General features: G+C 48.1%; 2 protein-coding genes across 21 annotated transcripts in view; one reads left to right on the top strand and one right to left on the bottom strand.

Annotated features, from left to right (window-relative positions):
• Window positions 1-98: 98 nt before the first annotated feature.
• On the top strand, window positions 99-6,877 carry TSN (translin). Its single transcript, XM_064434993.1, has 6 exons — window positions 99-331; window positions 446-539; window positions 3,250-3,346; window positions 4,149-4,264; window positions 4,905-4,984; window positions 5,319-6,877. Exons 1-6 carry the CDS (start codon window positions 266-268, stop codon window positions 5,553-5,555), a joined length of 690 nt encoding a protein of 229 aa, XP_064291063.1. The 5' UTR covers window positions 99-265; the 3' UTR covers window positions 5,556-6,877.
• The window catches only part of LOC135309103 (uncharacterized), a 58,228-nt gene continuing 41,235 nt past the window's right edge, over window positions 571-17,563 (bottom strand). For 5 of the 20 annotated variants that reach the window (XR_010369432.1, XR_010369415.1, XR_010369421.1 and 2 more), the window contains 5 exons: window positions 16,871-17,493; window positions 15,853-15,998; window positions 13,873-15,034; window positions 13,194-13,327; window positions 12,288-12,794 (listed from right to left, as the gene is read on the bottom strand). Coding sequence is in view for 1 of the 20 variants with exons in the window: in XM_064434990.1 (XP_064291060.1) it covers window positions 14,239-15,034; window positions 15,853-15,998; window positions 16,871-17,493 (1,565 nt within the window). In the remaining 19 variants the exon portion in view is untranslated. The other 15 variants (XR_010369433.1, XR_010369429.1, XR_010369430.1 and 12 more) reach the window with 13 other exon arrangements.

Below are 17,563 nucleotides of genomic sequence, written 5' to 3' on the forward strand. Positions count from 1 at the left end.
CCAGCGCCGGCGCCGCGCGGCCGGACGCCGTCTCCCAGCAACGGGGCGCGCGGGCCCGGCGGGGCGGGAGGGCGGCTGGGACACGGGCAGCGCCGGGCGGCAGCGCCCGCCCTGGGAGCGGCGGCAGCGCCCCGGGGCCGCCAGCGCGCTCTGGGCACCCGCCGGCCGCCCCTCCGGCCGCTCAGGCGCTGCTTGGGGCAGCCCGGCGCGGGCGGGCGGGCGGCGCGCCGGCGGCGCGGAAGGCCCCGGGCGGGCGGGAGGCACCATGTCGGTGAGCGAGATGTTCGCGGCGCTGCAGGGAGCGCTCGGCCAGGACCAGGACATCCGAGAGGTGCCGGCCGGGACGGGACGGGACGGGACGGGACGGGACGGGACGGGACGGGACGGGACGGGGGGCGGGCACGGGCCGGGCGGTGGCTCGGCTGACGGCGCGCTGTGCCCGCAGGAGATCCGGAAGGTGGTGCAGGCGCTGGAGCAGACGGCGCGGGAGATCCTGACGCTGCTGCAGGGCGTGCACCAGGGGCCCGGCTTCCAGCACAGTGAGTTCCGCGCTGTCCCGGGAGGAGGAGGGCGCAGCCGGGAGGTTTAAAGCCAGACAAGTAGCAAAGCTGCCGCTCAGCGTTGTGGACACCGTTCTGTCCCTCCCTAGCGTGGTGCTTTTCTGTCTCCATGCAGAGCAGTGTGTTCTTTCCCAGGAGTTCACGTCCCGGGCCGCTGAGCTGGCTCCTGGCTGTCCCTGTCGGTGGCTTGCACACAGGATGTGTTACCATCACTTGTTGGGCTTTTGATCAGTGTTCCCATCTCGTCTCTTCACCCCACACCCCAAAAAGCTGTGGTCCTGAGCACTGAGGGGGTATTGAGGATGGGCTGGGATGGGGGGGAGCACACTTCAGTCTGGGTTGTACAAAACAGGTTCTCTCTGTGTGTACAAAATCTGCGAAATGTGAAAGAATTTGCAAGGGCTGGAGCAGCAGGACCTGCCCTTGATGTCTGCTTGGGTGACAGCAGGAACTGTTCTGCAGCTCTGGAGGTCTGGGTTGGCATCAGCCTGGCTCCAGGCTCCTCAGGTGTGCACAGGATGTTTCTGGGCCAGCCCCTTTCCTCAGGCCACGAGAGCAGCTCTGCAGGCCCGGGTGTCACTTCTGCCCTTTCTGCCCCCTCCTGTCCCAGCTTACTGGGGAAGCTACTGGAATTAACTGAAATGTGTCCCTTAAGAGCTGGGGGTTTTCCAGTCAGTGAATATCTTGTGAGAAGCAGCAGCCATTCTGACTTTGCTGGGAACTCTCGAGAGGAATTTGTGCAAGCCACCCTGTGGAGGGAAGCAGAGCCAGCCTGCCCAGGTGCTGCTTTGCTCCCTTGCAGGGCTGGTGGTTGTTTCCAGCCTGAGGAGGGGCTGGGGCTGGAGGCCTGGGCTTGCTCTGCTCCCAGAGAGGGTCTGTGTTCAGCAGTAGCAGCACCACAGGTTTGGGCTGTGCAGCCAGTGCAAGTTCCATCTGCTGGGAGACCCAGCAGTGCTGGGAGCCAGAGCTGCTGGGTGGTCATTTGCACAAGCTCCGTTCTCTAACCTGGGAAAATCCATGGGGAACAACTTTAGAGTCATTGTCAAGCATCTAACTGTAGAGGCCCATGTTCAACTCAGTGTATTTTCACTTGGCTTTTAATTCCTGGAGAGACCCAGTCATAGAACTTGAGGAGTCTGAGAAGAGAATTGGAATAGTTAAAGGGGAAAAAAAGAACAAAACCAACTAAAAAAATGAAAAAAAACCAAAACAAAACTACAAACAGACTAAAAACCAATCAGACAAAAAACTCCAAGCCTCATGATTATTACAAAAGTAATGAGTTCATGCCTAATAGGTCACGAGTTAACTTGTGATAGCAGACCTGTGAATTTGTCCTCAAACTCAGCTCTGTTGATAAAACCATGGACACTTGGGAGTTTGATGGAGGACAGCTTCCCCTGCCAGCCAGTGGCTTTTAAAATGCCATCTTGGAGAGGCTTCTGGGCTGCCTGTGCCAGATGGAGCTGGAGAGCTGCTCAGGAGGCCGGGCAGGGCAGCGTGTGCTGCATCCTGCTGCCAGGCTGGGTGCCAGCCCGAGAGCCAACTCTGTCCTTGCTCTGCAGCTGCAGAACACAGAGCTGGCACCTGGGGATGTGCAAGGGTAGTCTGAATGTGGGGATTGTGTCTGAGCCTTCTTTTTGTCTCTGGCAGAATCCAGCACGAATGTGTCCCTTACTCTGTTCCCCCAGGCACACAATGTTCACGTGGCTGAGGCAGCCCTGCAGCTCTCAGTGAGCTTCACTCAGCTCTTTCCTCCTGGCTGCCACATGGGGCACTCCCACATTCTGCTTCCTGAAGCTTTCATTTTTTGCATGTCATTCTCCCTCTCTTTTATTTTTTTTTTTAACAGAAATTACGTGTTATTAACAGAAGTTTTATAATCACACTTGAGTGACTCCTAGGAGGTGTTGTTTGCTAAAAACCATCACACTGTCAGACGTAGCTTTTGTGACTAGCCCTGGCTTCTGCAGGTGAAGGTGCAGGAGGGCCTGTCAGGCTGCTCTTTGTCCTTCCCGGGGCTGTGCCCAGGCTGTGGGAGGGCTGCAGGGAGGCTGTGCCTGGGGCCCTCGGCTCGGCGCTGGGGCTGTAACTCTGTCGGCGAACGGGAGGTGGCAGTGGCTGCTGCAGGAACGAGAGAGCCTTTCTCTGCAGAGCTGTAACACAGCACACTGGGCAGGCTGGAGCCCAGGCTCTGCAAATACACCGTAAAAAGCAGGAAATGCAGCTTCCTGAAGGGGTGTTGCACCTCATGTAACCAAATTCTGATGGATTAGAAAAAAATAGGGTAAGATTTTAATATAGAGAAAGAAAAGTTGTTTTTCCTTTGACTGTGAGAGTTGTCTGGCAGCAGTGCTTGGTGTGTGCTTCCTCTGGGGCCAGCTGCTGCATGCAGTGCTGTTCCATTGCTTGGGATCTGGCTGTTGCTGGGACTTCTTGGCTCAAGCTCAAAACAAAGGCCCAGAGCAGATCAGAGAGCCTGGAATTCCAGAGTCTTTCTGCTTTACCTCTATGGCTCATCATGTCACCAGGAATACTTCTCAGACTGATTCCAAGTGTCTTGAACAAGAAAGAAGTGTAAATAACATGGTCTGCACTGGGAAACTCTGTTTACAAACCTTTGCTGCCTGTCAGATATCCATTTCCTGAGTGTATTCATTCCCCAAGTGCTGTGCTGTTTCTTTTTCAGTTCCAAAGAAGTGTCAGAAGGCTCGTGAGCACTTTGGTACAGTGAGGACACAGATGGAGTCTCTGAAGACCAAGTTTCCTGCTGATCAGTATTACAGGTGTGCAGGATCACACACAGCCAGACACAGATATATATGGGAATTGCTTGGGCGTTTGGCATCATTGTTTGGAATAATGATGTAAAGGTTGATAGGTTGAATGCTTCTTTCTCTTTGAAAAGTAAATTGTGGTAGACAAGTGTGAGGTTTTTATCAGTATAGATAAAATATGCTTTTGCTCTAGCACTGTAACTTTTCACCAAAAATAGTCAGTATTGATTATTTTTCTAGACATTTTCTTTAAAAAGAAAAAGGGAAGCTTAAGAAGTTGGTGTTCTGCTGGAGCTGCCCTTGTATCTGGGATCAGGGCATTTGCTGCTCCATTAATTTCAGTTAAGTTGTTTAGTTTGGGGCGTTCCTGGAAGCAGAGCTCTAAATCTGTCAGGAAATGGCTGTTTGGTTCTGCAGACACTAAATGAAGTTGTCACCTTTGTGTTCTGTTGCTGCCAGAAGAGGACAGTGCCTGGCAAGAACATTTCAAACAACAAGAATCTTGTCAGCTCAGATCTGCTGAGGGAAAGCTCTGGCTGTCTGTGGGCAGCACAGCCTGGAAAAGTGTGGGAGCTGAGGAGGTGTGTGGGAGGGGTGAGCAAATGTCAGTGTCTGGTGTGGTAACCTGGGTGTGAGTTCTGGAGTACCAAGGAGATGTCTTGTAGCTGGTGTCATTCTGATAAACCAAAACTACTGCAAAGTGCATGTGTTAAGGCAGAAAACACAACACACACTGAATGTGTGCTTGTTGCCTAACGCTCCAGTATTAAACATTAATTATTTATACCTTGACCTGGTGTTTCTTCTGTAGGTTTCATGAGCACTGGAGGTTTGTGCTGCAGCGGCTGGTGTTCCTGGCAGCATTTGTAGTCTACCTGGAGTCAGAAACATTAGTGACCCGAGAAGCTGTTGCAGAAATACTGGGGAGTAAGTTAATGTTGTAACTGAAGGGAAAATGCTTGTGACCTTAGACATTGTAGCTTTTAGAGGTACAGGGAAATGGCAGAACTTAATTTCTTCCTGAGAAATCAGTTCCAGAGTTTATCTGGTATTTGATTTCATTATATCAACAAGAAATTCTCAGAGGACGGAAATTGGCAAACCTAATGTTAACAAAAGTACTTGTTCATTAATAAGTTCTTCATCAATGAAGGTCATTCATTCAAAGTAAGTAAATGCACCAAAACCATAACACAAAGATGAGAGCTTGTTTCTCTAACTTCTTGCTTTTGGTATTTAAAAAGTGTGTGAAACAGATTAAATTCTTTGCCATAAAAGAATTGTATCTTCACAGACCAAAAGATTTGAAAAAAGTAAGGAAAATACATCCTGTATATAGATGTAAATCCAGTTACTCTGTTGGATGTACAGTTGAGGATGTACAAGATGCTGAATCAAGAACAGAGAGGCTGTAATTACATCATATACAGGAAAGGGCTTGCTTTTATTATGTAATAGTATTTCATAAATTTGATATTTCAAATTAGCACCAGTAAACAAATGCAATTTAAGGTGGCTGGGTTTGCTCATGCTCAGCTCCACCTCATCACTGCTGTTTTTGTCTCAGTTGAAGCTGATCGAGAACGGGGCTTTCACCTGGACATTGAAGATTATCTTTCTGGTGTATTAACTCTGGCCAGTGAGCTGGTAAGAAAGAAATGTATGCATGCATTTAGTTTGAAACTGACCTTGAAAACCGAAGTAATGTGTTTTTTAGCTTTCCTGAGTTGTTCCTGGCAGTTATGATACACAACACCTTGATCTGAACTTGTAGCAAGAAGCTTCTCTGCATGTTCCTCAGTGATACTTTTAAGATTTAAACTAGTCATTTGATTGAAAATCCAGAACTGTGCTCAACAAAAAGGTAGAGCTAAGTACAAATAATCTGACTGCCAGGAACACAGGTGCTTCGTTGGTCCAGTAACTGATGGGGGCTGTGATGTGATGTGGGTGCTGTGCTCCCTGGTGTCTCCTCTCACAGGCCAGGCTGGCAGTGAACAGTGTCACAGCTGGGGACTACTCTCGCCCTCTCCGCATCTCAACCTTTATCAACGAGCTGGATTCCGGCTTCCGCCTCCTCAACCTGAAGAATGACTCCCTGAGGAAACGCTACGATGGCCTGAAGTACGATGTCAAGAAAATTGAGGAAGTGGTTTATGACCTGTCCATCAGAGGACTCAATAAGGAGGCAACAGTTGGTGCAGGCGGGGAGAAGTGAGGGTGCTCGTTGGAACAGCATCACTGATTACCTCAGATGGCTGCCAATTTAGGAAGTACCTAGAGAAGCCTTCCTACAGTAGTTTAGAAGAACTGCAGCTCAAAGCTGCTCTCTATTTTCTTACAAAAGGTGTAGTACAGGTGTTAGATGTTTTGTAAAATCATGTCTAGATTAGGACAGGAGACTGTTTCCAGTGGAATTCCTCTGTCAAACATACGGTGCCGTTCTCTGCACAGCAGCAATAGAAGTCAGTAACTCCCATGAGCTGAGATTCCCATTAGTTCTGTAGTGTTGCTTCCCTGCTGTCTGGGAAGTTCTGTGGCTGTCTGCTCACACACCCTCAGAAGTGTGTGCACAGCACTCAGCTCAGTGCAGACACATGGGATCTTCTAAGAACCACAGTGTGTAAATACAGACCTTTTTTTAAGACACTTTTTTTTTTCCTTTTTGTTTCTTAAATTTTCACCTATATAAGTTGAACAAATTTGCATAACTGTTTATGAACCAGATCTCTTTTTTAATGGTTTCTCATAATGTACACCCTGTAATTGAGAAATTAGTGAAAATATTTCTGAGAATTCCTCTATTGGAACTGGTGTCTTTCACCCTGACATATCTCTTCTCTCTCTCTCTCTCTCGTGTTTGTTTTTTTTTCCCCACCATGATTTCAGTTACCAGAGAAAGCAAGGTTTTCTTAGATACCTTCTTTCTCTGTCTGGTATTTGTTTTACTGGCATGAGTAAATGCAGAGTTTAAAATGATGATTTGCCTTGAGAACTCAGAGTAACCAATTTTTATGTTTTTTTAACTTCCAAGTTTTCTGAATAGAGAAGTGTAAACTGACAAACTGCAGGTGGTGTCTGAGTTGTAACAACCTGTACACACCACAGCTGTACCTGTATCCTGGGATTAAAAACAAAAAACCACCCCAAAACTATAGTTTGTGTAGTAAAATGTTTGTATCTCCAGAAACGGGGAAGTTCCTGCTTTCAGGTAAGGATGTAAGATGCTTGCAAACACCAACAGCCTCTTTCATGTGTGTAAGTGGACAGACTCATGCCTCCCCATGTGTTTGTTCTTTTGTCCTAAATGACTGAGTTTTACCATTCTCCTACTTCTGGTGATACAGGGGGTTAAGGAGAACAGCTGACTTTGGAGGAGGAATACTTCAGAGGATGAATGGGAACAGTCAAGTTTATGCAGAGTTTGTTTGCGTTTTGGTTCCTTAGTGAAGATTTACCACTGAGTTAGGGAGTTGTTGTTTTTTGGAAGAAAATGGTTTCTTGGTTATTTTGGCCAATAAAAGCTGTTCTTTGATTATGGCCACTTGGTACCTCTGCCTGTTGTCTGATCATCTGCTGTTATTTGCTTCCCTTGCTGGGAACCTCTCCTGAATACCAGCATTTCAGTTCATCCTTCAGCTGTCCTTGGACAATAATGGAGTTCCTCCCCTTGGCTGTAGTTGTTCAGTGGCACACTTCTAAACACTGCCAAGTGCAAAGTCAAGCTGCAAACAGATTTCATAGGCTTTAATTTTTTTTTAAACTTTGAGCAATTTCACCAATAAAAACAGGAGAGCGATGGAGTTTATCCTTACCAACCCAAGAAGTGGCAAGACTATTCTAAGTGCGTCTCCTAATCTTTCATGTTTGTCCTCATCCTTTGTATCTTCTGTCACTTAGCACGGGGAGATGGCAATATCCCCCTTTCACAGCTGAAGAAAATGAGGGTGTAACTTCCTGAGCCCTGCAGCAATGTAACAGCTTTCAAAGTATTTCTTTGTTCTTGCCCTGTGCCAGTGTTTGCTCATTTCTTAACACTGTGGCAGTGGGAGGAAGGAAGGAGTTTAAGCCAGTTTTGCTGCCCAAACCAGAGATGGGGGCTGAACCAACACCCTAAGGCTGTGCAGACACAGCTGTGCACATCAAGGTCACACAGGAATTCGTGGGAGCAGGGGAATAGAGAAGGGTTACCCGAGCATCAGTTTGGTGTGTCTTAGGTTAGAGGGCTCCTGGCACGTGAGGCCACGTGTCAGGGCAGCTGCTGGTTAAGGCTTTGCACTGGCTTGCATCCCAGGTGCTCCAGTTGCATTTGGTCATGCAGCAGGTCTGCTTCCTGACACAGGATCCTGTAGGACCTTGTGACCTTGACAAGGAATCTGCACATTTCTCTGTAATGGTAAAACGTACCATTTTATCTAAATGGCAAGTTGTGTTCCTGTCCCACAGCTGGGAGTAGAGGGAAGAAGGGAAAACCCAGAAGGAGTTGAGTGGGGAGGGGGGAGCAGGGAATGGCAGTGGACTGCAGAAGCTTGCTGGCTCATGGTGAATCAGATGCACTTGAACTCTGAACAAGTGACTCCTGTTGGTACTGAATGGATGCGCAGTGTGTGCTGGCAGCTGGGAGGGGAGTGAGCGCAGAGCACTGGAGAGTCTGACTCAACACCAGCAGGCTGTTCCCTCAGCCACTTCAGCCTCAAGTGTGTTCCTGGGAGTGCTCTCTTGGATGTCTTTGTATTCACTAACTTGTTTGTTTGGACTTTTCACATCTTGATGTCATTTCTGTGGGTTTTCTTTATTTCAGTAAAAAGGGTACTTAAATAGTTGATTAATAGCTCTTTATTTATAGCCCTGCCTGTTGAAGCCCAGCAGATCAATGAAAGTGCTGACCTGAAACAGTTTGGGAAGCAGGGGTGAGCAGGATGCACAATAGACCTTGGGGCTGGCTCTTGAACTGGGCTCTGCCTGCTGGAATTGATTAACTGCAGCCAGCCCAGCCACCTCTTCAAACTGGCACTTGTCAGAGGACACTGATCACCTCCAGGCTGCCCTTTCCTGGTGCCAGCAAACATCTTTGTGCAGTGAGCTGGATCAAGGAACTGACTTAACTGAAACAATCTTTATTTTTCAGCAGTGTTTGCTCCTGACGTGGTGCATCACACAGTCCCCTTCATGCTGTGCCAGTGTGTTGGAAGGAGGCTGCTTCCTCTCCCTGCAGTGCCAGCTTTCAGTATTCTCTGAGCTGTAACACGGTGTGGTTACAGCTCAGAGAAAAAAATGGTTTGATTTTTCTTGCAGTAATTTAACTGCTTCCCATTTTGAGAGGATTGCCAAGGATCTTCTCTCTGAACAAATAATTTGCCTTCATTTCACTGTAAACTGAATGACCTACAGAGCCTCACTCAGGTTTTTCAGCCAGCAAGATCATTACACGCCAAGGCACTTAAGGGGAGCAGAAAGTGAATGTGGATGATGCTGGGGGTCTGTGGATCCTGACCTGTCACCCATCTGCAGTCCATCTTCTCTTGTTCAAGTACTGTCACAGGATGCAGCTCTAATACAGAGAGCTGCACTGGATGCAGGGTGCAGCTCTACTAAAGAGTGTAGGGGGTGTTCAGAGTCTCCTCCCTGCTGAATTCAGAGAGTGCTGTGAAACAAGTGTTTGGATTTCAAAAGGAAGACTCCTGTTTTATACCTCCTGTCTGTGTGTTGTGGGTCAGGCATGAGTTAGGTAAGATGGGCATCTCCTTGCAGGCTTCATTGCCTGTTTATTGTCACTTCAAACTGGCACTCCTGGGTCCCATTGGTTTGTCAGCCCTGGGGGCTTGCCCTGCCCAAGGGGAACATGGCTGTGTGAAAACCAGCCCTTTCTTGAAAGGAGGAATACACTCCTTGTCTGAGTGCTTGTTCACCTGCACATTCACACTCTGGGTGTACAAACGTGTAACCTAGGGAAAATGTAAGAGCCTCAGCTTTGCAAGGTGCTCTGCTCCCCTGCAAGTCTTCCCAGGGATGTGACTGGCACTGCAAGGGAAGTTCCTGTCCTAGGAGGGAAGGCTTCAAGCCACCTGGGCCTCCAGTGCAAACAAATCCTTTGCCTGATTCCATGCAGAGAACCTTCCCTGAGAGGCCTGTTTGCAGGCTGGGTCTTCTCAATTGCAGCTGAGATAATTTCTCAGGGATGCAAAGCCTGCACTGGTGGAGATCACACTGGAGCAGGATTTGAGCTGGAAATTATGATGTTAATCCTTGCTAATGGATCTAGAGCCTAATGCCATCTTTTCAACTCTTTCCAGCTGTGTAACTGCTCCCAGTCAGGCCTGGGCAGAGACCAGTGCTGAAGGATGCTCTGCCTGTGTTTCGATTGCCCCAAAGTGTTGTTCCATCTCTGCTGAAGAACAGGAACTCAGTTCCCATCACTCAACCTTTCCATCATGTTGTAGAAAGGTTTTCCTTAGGGGATCACCTTCACCTTCCCAGGGGAGGTCTATTCTTTTCTAATGAGTGCCCTCAGGGCTTGCCTGGAGCTTTTTGACTGTACAGTGTTACTGTCAAAACTTCCTTTTTCTTCGTTGCTTGTACCTATGTCTGATCAGATTGCTCCTCTGCAGCAGCATGTGAGAAATAAGGCAGTTCCCTCATCTGCCTGATCAGTAAGACATTTTGCTCCTCCATACTCCACTGTAGTGACAGGTCACTCAATGACAGAGAGAGCTTTGAATATTTATCTGATCTCTGGGAGGACAGTTTCCTCTGTTGCTTTCAGTTCCAGGCTTTTCCAGTTTCAAGTCAGAGAATGTCAGCCTAGTTAAATCTTACCCAGTTCCTCAGCACACACATGAGAGATCACAAAATGAGTTACAGCTGCCTCATCCATGAGCCCTGAAGGGATCTTTGACACGGTGCTAGAAGATTTAATTTTTTTCCTTTTGAACATGTCAGGAAAAAGCAGGACAGTGCAAGATTCACCAGAATCTCCTGCTGGGGGGAAAAATATTTCTGGGAATTCTGTTGCATTATAAATTCACATGCAGCAAAGTCAGGAGATCTGAGATGATCTCAAGAGTTTTTTTCAGGATTTGGTGTATGCTGAGGTCAATCTTAGTCTCCAATGACAACTGCTTGCTGCCAGACCAAAGCTGGTTTTCTCTCTCAGATGTGTTCTTGATCAAATGTGAGATCCACACTGAGCACCTCTTCCCCATCTGCACTTCTTTCAATGACAACCAGGAAAGTACAAGGACACCATGAAGGAGAGGATCTCTATTCACTAAAGCAGAAGTGTCTGCCCTCTGAGGTATTTGCTCTTCATCTCCACATGTTTTCTTCAGGCTTTCCCACCCAGCCTCGTGACTCATAAAGGAGCTATTCCTTCTTTCCTTGGGACTTGAGGTCATAGAGGGCTCTTAGTCCAGTGTTTTGTTGTCTTCTGTGTCTGCCTTTAGAATTCAAAACTACATGGACTCTAAAAATAAAGACTGTCTTTTGTTGTTTTCCTGGTAAATGACCAGTAAGTCTTATACAAAATCCTTTTTAAAGGTCATTTATGAGTTCTGGTAAATCAAGGGAGTAACCAACTTTTTCTTTTTTCCCCTGACAAGAAGTACTTCCAGAAAGGTCTGCTTGTACTACTTGGGTAAGTTCAGTGGGCAGGAGTCTTGAAAAGTAATCTTAGTATTGTCAGTCATGACAATGAAAGGCATAAAAATATTACAGAGACCTAGGAGGACGGCAAGCTTGGAACAAATAATTGCTTTCTTGGCTTGCAGACAACCCTGTTCCAAGTACCCGGGGTTATAATAGCATTTTGTCAGTTTGCTAATCAGAAATGGAAAAATACAGCGCAACTAATCTCCAAGTCTGCCAAGTAAGATGTGTACATGTGATACTGAAAGACCTGGAACTTCCAGGAGAGGGATCATCTCATTCAGAAGGGTGCCTGAGGATTATGGAAATCTACTGCCTTGTCAGTGTACTGACACTCCTGCCCTTCCTCTGCTGCCTCACCCCACACCACAGGCACTCACAGGGCCACAGGGATTGTTCCCTGCTCATGTCCCCTTTCAACACCTGTAATTTACAGGCAGGTGAGCAGCTGCACACACCAGGTACATAAAAGTAGTGTGTGCTGGAAGCACAATCACTGTCCAGTCTGACAGGTTCAGCAATCCCACTGTCGCTTCCCATAGCTGTCCCAGATCAAAGGGCTTGTACTTACTGTTCCTTAGAACAGAAAGTACAACAGGTTCTTTAGAACAGGGCTACAGCACCAAGCACACGTCCTGCTCATAACTCAATACCCGGAGATTATTCATGGACCTTCTTCTGGGGAGAGTTTGCTTCAGAGGAAATAGGCCATGATTACAGGAGCCTGGCAGGCAGGTGCTTCCTGTGATACCTAGAAAAACCCAGAATCTGACAAACTGAACAATCAGCCAAACATAAGATTGATGCTAAATATCAGACCTTTCACGTACTTATTGTTCTCTAACCTTCTTGAACAGCCAGGCTGGCTAAAGGTATCTTGATTTAAAGATATGACTGTACAAATGGTCCACTAGTAGTTTCAAGCATGAATTGAGGTGAAGAAAATCACTGTCATGGAAAGTAATTGAAAACTTTCCAGCAAGTAGAGCTTTGTGGCTGTGAAAACCACTCACTGTTTGGATAAATTGGGCTGTTACTGTACTTATGCCTTCTCTTGTCAGTGGTGCCCCAGAGAAATGAAGAGAAGGTGGCTGTGCCATTGTGGTCTTGGAGAGAAGACAAAGGTGCTACAAGCTATTGTTTTTTGCATGTGAGGTGAATGGGGCTTGAAGGCTCATAAATGAGATCTGTCACAACAGCATAAGAGAAATCCTCCTCCAGCAGCTGCTCTGCTCAAGCATCTGTCTCTGTGAAAAACAAATGGCAAACCAAAAGCGATGCCTCATGCTCTTCACTGGCTGCTCAGTGCATGTTTTGAGGGAACAGTTTATTGTCTAGTGATTAGAAAAAGCTGGAGGGAATTCCAGCTCACCTGAGGGAGCCAGGCTGCTGCCCTGACAATCACTTTGACAGCTCTTGCTTGCTACAGAGCTCAGCTGTGTGCGGCCACGCTCATGTCTTGGGTACCCTCCAGATGATGCAAATCTTCCCATTTCCTCAAGGACAAGATGAAGCACTAAAATGCTGGTTGGTGCAGAATGAGAGAAAATACAGCCAGTAGGCACACATCACTGGTGTCTGCCGCAGTGCCTGGAACAGTGCAACAAGCCCTGGCAGCGGAGGCCAGAGGACAAAGCACAGGGCACAGTTTGAGGCTTGCTCAAATACTGGGTCAGTGGTGACTTTACAAGACTAGGGATACCTTTGTGAAGATGTCTTCTGTCTGCCTTCAGTGGTGGTGACCTTTGATACTGGTTGATTTCTGGAGAAATACATAAATGTGCTTGTGTGAATCCTCCTCTGAAATAAATGCCTGTAACAAAAATATTTTGTTGGTAGTGAATAACACTAATTGGCTTTGTCTTTACCCTGTGGGCCTAAAAGAATATTTACAGGCTGTCCTCCCAGATCCATGGACCAAAACTTAGGCTCCTTTAGTTTAGCCTCTAGGCTGAAATCTGGCCTTTGCTGAGTAAGTCACAGCGTGACATTTTGCAAAGCAGCGGTCAGTGTTAATGTCAGGCTGAAAAGGTTAAACCCTGTTTGCTTTTTTACCATTGTTCAGCTTCGAGTCATTTCCCTGCTGAGCAAATGAGAGAGGCTGCCTATGGGGCAGTTATTTGTGGCCTCAGTTTTGGCTCCAGAGCAAAAGGGTTTGTGCCAATCTGTTGTTGTCTAGTGAGAATTTGCGTAGCAAGTTTGTACCACTCACCCAGTCTCATTTGGAGTAGCCCTGAATTCTGTTCAGGGGATCCACTGTGCAGATGTAGGCACATTGCTCATCTGAATGTCACCCATATGAAGTGAAACACATTCTCCATAATACAAATATTAAAAAATAGCCACCTAAAGTAATTGAAACATAATTATTAAAACATTTTATGTTACTCTACAGTACAATGTAAATTGTTCCTTTCAATTAAATTTTGAAATACACTAGATTACATAATTTAAATAATTGCAAACTCTTAAATTCACTATCAGTGGTAGCAGAGCTGTATTTACATATACTTCTGAGATATTTCAGATGCAGCATTATGTTCCAGTCCATAAGTCAGTTAAACAACAGACTCTCACTGGGAGTGTGCTGCTCTTCCACAGGTTCTACACATATGTGGGGTTTATGCGTTTGCTCTTTTTTTTTTTACTCTTTCTTGTTTTTTGGGGTTTTTTTTGGCTGTGTGCATGCAGCTGAATCTGAGCAAATTGACACCTACTTGATTTGGATTAAAGATGAAAGGCCTTTCTTTTAAAACAAGTATTTTGACTGAATATACAGAGGTGAATAATGAAACACAGTCCTTAGGAGTAGTGGTGGAAAACAATTTTTCCAGCTTTCATCCTCTGTTGCATAATACTGCACCTAATTTTGCTGAATACCCGGACTTTACCTAATGCTGATGAAATACAGTCAATAGTGGAAACCTCTCTCATTGTCAAGACTGGCTTTCAACACGATCCATGCAATGGCAAGCATCATACATCATTCTCCTGCAGTGCAACATTAACAAGTTAAATTATTATCCTTCAGTGATCTCCTCGAGTGGAGCCCATCTCTGTACGTACATGAGCCACAAACTATTGTGAGTCCAGAGGTTGGAGTTCAGCACTAGGATGTGGCATTTGCTTCCAGTGCTAGTAAGAGTCTTTGGGGTCCAGGCTCCTCCCTGTGCTGTCCCTGGAGCAAGTTCAGGCACCGGGGCTCTTGGTGGTCTTTGCATGCGGCACTGGTGAAGCCAAGCCTGCCGGTGCAGGACTCAGGGCCTGGTGTGAGGAGTGCTGATCATGATGTTGGGCAGCGCGTTCCGCCGCTTCTTCCAGGAGCCCAGCTCCCTGGAGTAGCGCCTGATCTGCCTGAACCAGTGGTGAGTCCGTGCCCGGTCGCTGTCCCGGAACACAAACGCCTCCCGCCTGATCTCAATGAGTTCGAAGGTGTCGTCGCAGTCAGGATCAGTGGAGACGATGCAATTACTCAGCCTCAAGGGCTCCCTGAGCAAATGGAACTTCCCGTTGTTTTTGTCCCTGATGAGTACCAGCACTGCGTCCTTCACAGGCCCTGGCTCAGCTGACTCCAGGCTGGACTCGGACACACGCTTCATGTTCACCAGCAGGAGGACCTGCATGTTCTGGAACTTCAGGGTCTTGCTGCCTTTCTTCACCCACTGGCCGTCGGGGGGTTGGGCCAGCTGCAGAGACCCCTCCATCACAAACCGCGTTTCCTCCCGCAGCCAACCGACAGTTTTGAGGGCGGTTTCTCTCATCTCGATGTTGATGACTTCCCTCTTCTTCTTGCTGTCCTGGCGAAAGGATCGGAGGGTCCACGTGTTCCCCTCCTGCTTGGTTTTCATGTTGATGTGCTCCAGGTGGGACTCGATGCGGCTCTTGGCCTCGCGCAGGCTGCCGTGGTCTGGGTGGTACTCGGTGGTGGCCTTGATGATTCTGCTGAGCAGCAGCGGGTACTTGGTGACCCTTTGCAAAGGGGCCATCAGGAAGGACCGCAGGTTCATCCGCCGCAGGGCTGTGTTGTCATTCTGGGAGACATTGAGGAATATTCTGCAGGGATTTAAGAAGACAGGATGAAATGGTGGTTGTTCTGCCAGCAGATGCTGCAATCCTAAATGCAAAGGAACAGCATGGTGCTGACAGCTGCTGGGCACTGCAGCCCCCCCATTTTTAGCAACCTTGTGAATTCTGTCTTATTAAAGACTAACAACCATTTCTGCAGCTGTGCTCAGCTGCAGAATCTTGATGAGGTGCCTGGGACACTTGCACATAACATCCTAACAGTCTTCTATTAAATTATAAAATAGCAAGGGTGTGATCTTACTCTGGTACATACTGACGTAAACACGAGGCAGATACATCAGTTTATATCAGACCGCATTAACTTGTAATGCCTTTCATCATTAGATTACAAAGCATATTAAACAAGAATTTGGCTGAGCAGTGGGAAGAGAAATTACTTGCCTGACATTGCCCAATAGATCAAGGCTAGGAATGGGAACCAAATTCCAGTCATGTGTGCCACAAAGTGGCTTTCTGCAGTGGAGGTCCAACCTGGGCTCCAGCACGGGACTGAGAGCTGATCTCAGCTGAGTATTATTTGGTGACAGTTCAGTGCAGTGGTCACTGGGCAGATACTGCTAGCACAAAACACAGAGTACAGCTGGGACCAACTGGTTGATACCAGTGCAGATACCAAGGATTGAACATTTTTTGAGAATAAATGACTGTCCTCACCCAAAGAGGGAGCAGCAATAACTGAAGAACACTAGCATCAGACTTTGATCTAGATGGGCTGGCAAAGGCTTCACCCTCAGCCTGCTGCCTGTCTGTCCCCAAAGCCAGGATAGGCTCATCCCCTTTCTCACCTGAGCAACTCCTTCTCCTTCTCCAGAGCATTGAGCATATTCACCGAGGAGGACTGCTGAAGACAGTATGTCTGAAAGGCTGGTAGCATGTTCACAAATTCCAGGAATATTTCTCCGATGCACACGGTCATCAGGTCATCGTCCCCCTGCAAGCAGCAAAGGGCCCTGCTCAGTTAGCTCAGGAGAGCACAGCCACGGGGCCTGCCTTCAGTCCTATCAGCATGAACTGCTGTGGGATCAGCTGAGCACAGACCAAAGGTGGAGCTGGGCTCCCCCTTCCCAGTCAAAAGGCAGTTCCTGCAGGTCTGGGGGGAGTCAGTGCCTAGGGAGGGGAAGGAAAGCTGGTCTAACTGCTCGCTCTTCCACATGCAAAGAGCTGTCTGCTCTCCTCCTGTGGTCTCAGCCAGCTCATCAGAACAAGGGCCTGAAGGCCAAAGTGAGCTTCTTAGTTAAGAGGGGGTATTGTGCCCATGCTGGCGGGGCAGGAAAGCTCCTTATGCAAGGCAGGGTGCATCAGTAGAAGTGGCCATACACAGCTGTAGAGCAGGAGCAGCCTGCACTGCCTGGCCCCACAGACAATCTAGAGCCAAGCTGCAGTAAACTGCAAGCCAAGGCAAACACAGCAAAGCCAGCATGAAGCCAGCCAGTGCAGGGCTGCAAGAGCACAGCCCGGGAGACAGAGCATGCTGAGCTCTGTGCCCCCACAGTCACATTCTTACCAGCATCCAGGCCAACTGGCCTAAAACTAACTTTGATAATGGGACCATTAAGACCTGTTAATGGGATAAATGAGCAAGATTGCTAATGTCAGTGGCATCACCATAGCACAGTGAGTCCAAAACTTGCAACCTAACACAGAGCTCCTGAAATCTACAGGAATAGCTGAGAGAGTAAGGGACTAGATAGCTGATAGCTAACCATAACCCAGGAGTCCTGCCTCCTCTGCTCCAACCATGCTGCCCACTAATACAAAACCTATTCCAGTCTGCCCCTTTAGAGGGCAGAGGCAACACCATACCTGATCAAAGGCCTGATCAATCTCTTCTTGAAGTATCTCCAGGAAGTTCTCATTGAGGTCAATGAGCTCCTGGATGTTGCTGAAGATGCCCTGGAGCTGCTCTTGGCTGAGCAGCCCAGCCGCCTGCATGGGGAGGTAGAACTCCTCTTTGATGATGCGCAGGTCCTCTCCATAGCTGGCCTCCGTGTTGACAAACTCCAGCACGGACTCCTTGCGCTCCGTCCTGCGCTTGCGGCACTTCTCGCAGAGATCAGCCCGCCTCTGGTTGCAGTTCTGAACATCTGTCTCCACCGGGAGGTCCCTTTCTCCACAGTCGGTGCAGGGACGGTGGGCTTCCCAGGCCTGCAGGGAGCTCAGCGTTTCAGATGCCCTGTTCCTCCACTTCCTGGCTGGCATCTGGCCAATGCCACTGTCTGCCCTCTCCACATCCGCTGACTTGGTCCGGGTGGCCGCAGTGGGATCCAGGTCATCCCGGGCATCATTCACGCCAACAATCCCGCTGTCCGTGCTCAGACTGCTGACGTTGCTCCAGTGACGTCTGGAGCGGAGGGAGCCCCGTGGGGTGCGTCGGGTCTCATCAAAGCTGCCACCATAGCCAAGGTTGGCTTTTGCTACCACTGGACCTGAGAACAGACAGAAATTGTTACAGGCACTGCCAGTTGCACAGAGCTCTCCCAAGGAACTCCTGTTGGC

Source organism: Passer domesticus, chromosome 10, assembly GCF_036417665.1.
Source record: "Passer domesticus isolate bPasDom1 chromosome 10, bPasDom1.hap1, whole genome shotgun sequence".
NCBI lineage: Eukaryota > Metazoa > Chordata > Aves > Passeriformes > Passeridae > Passer > Passer domesticus.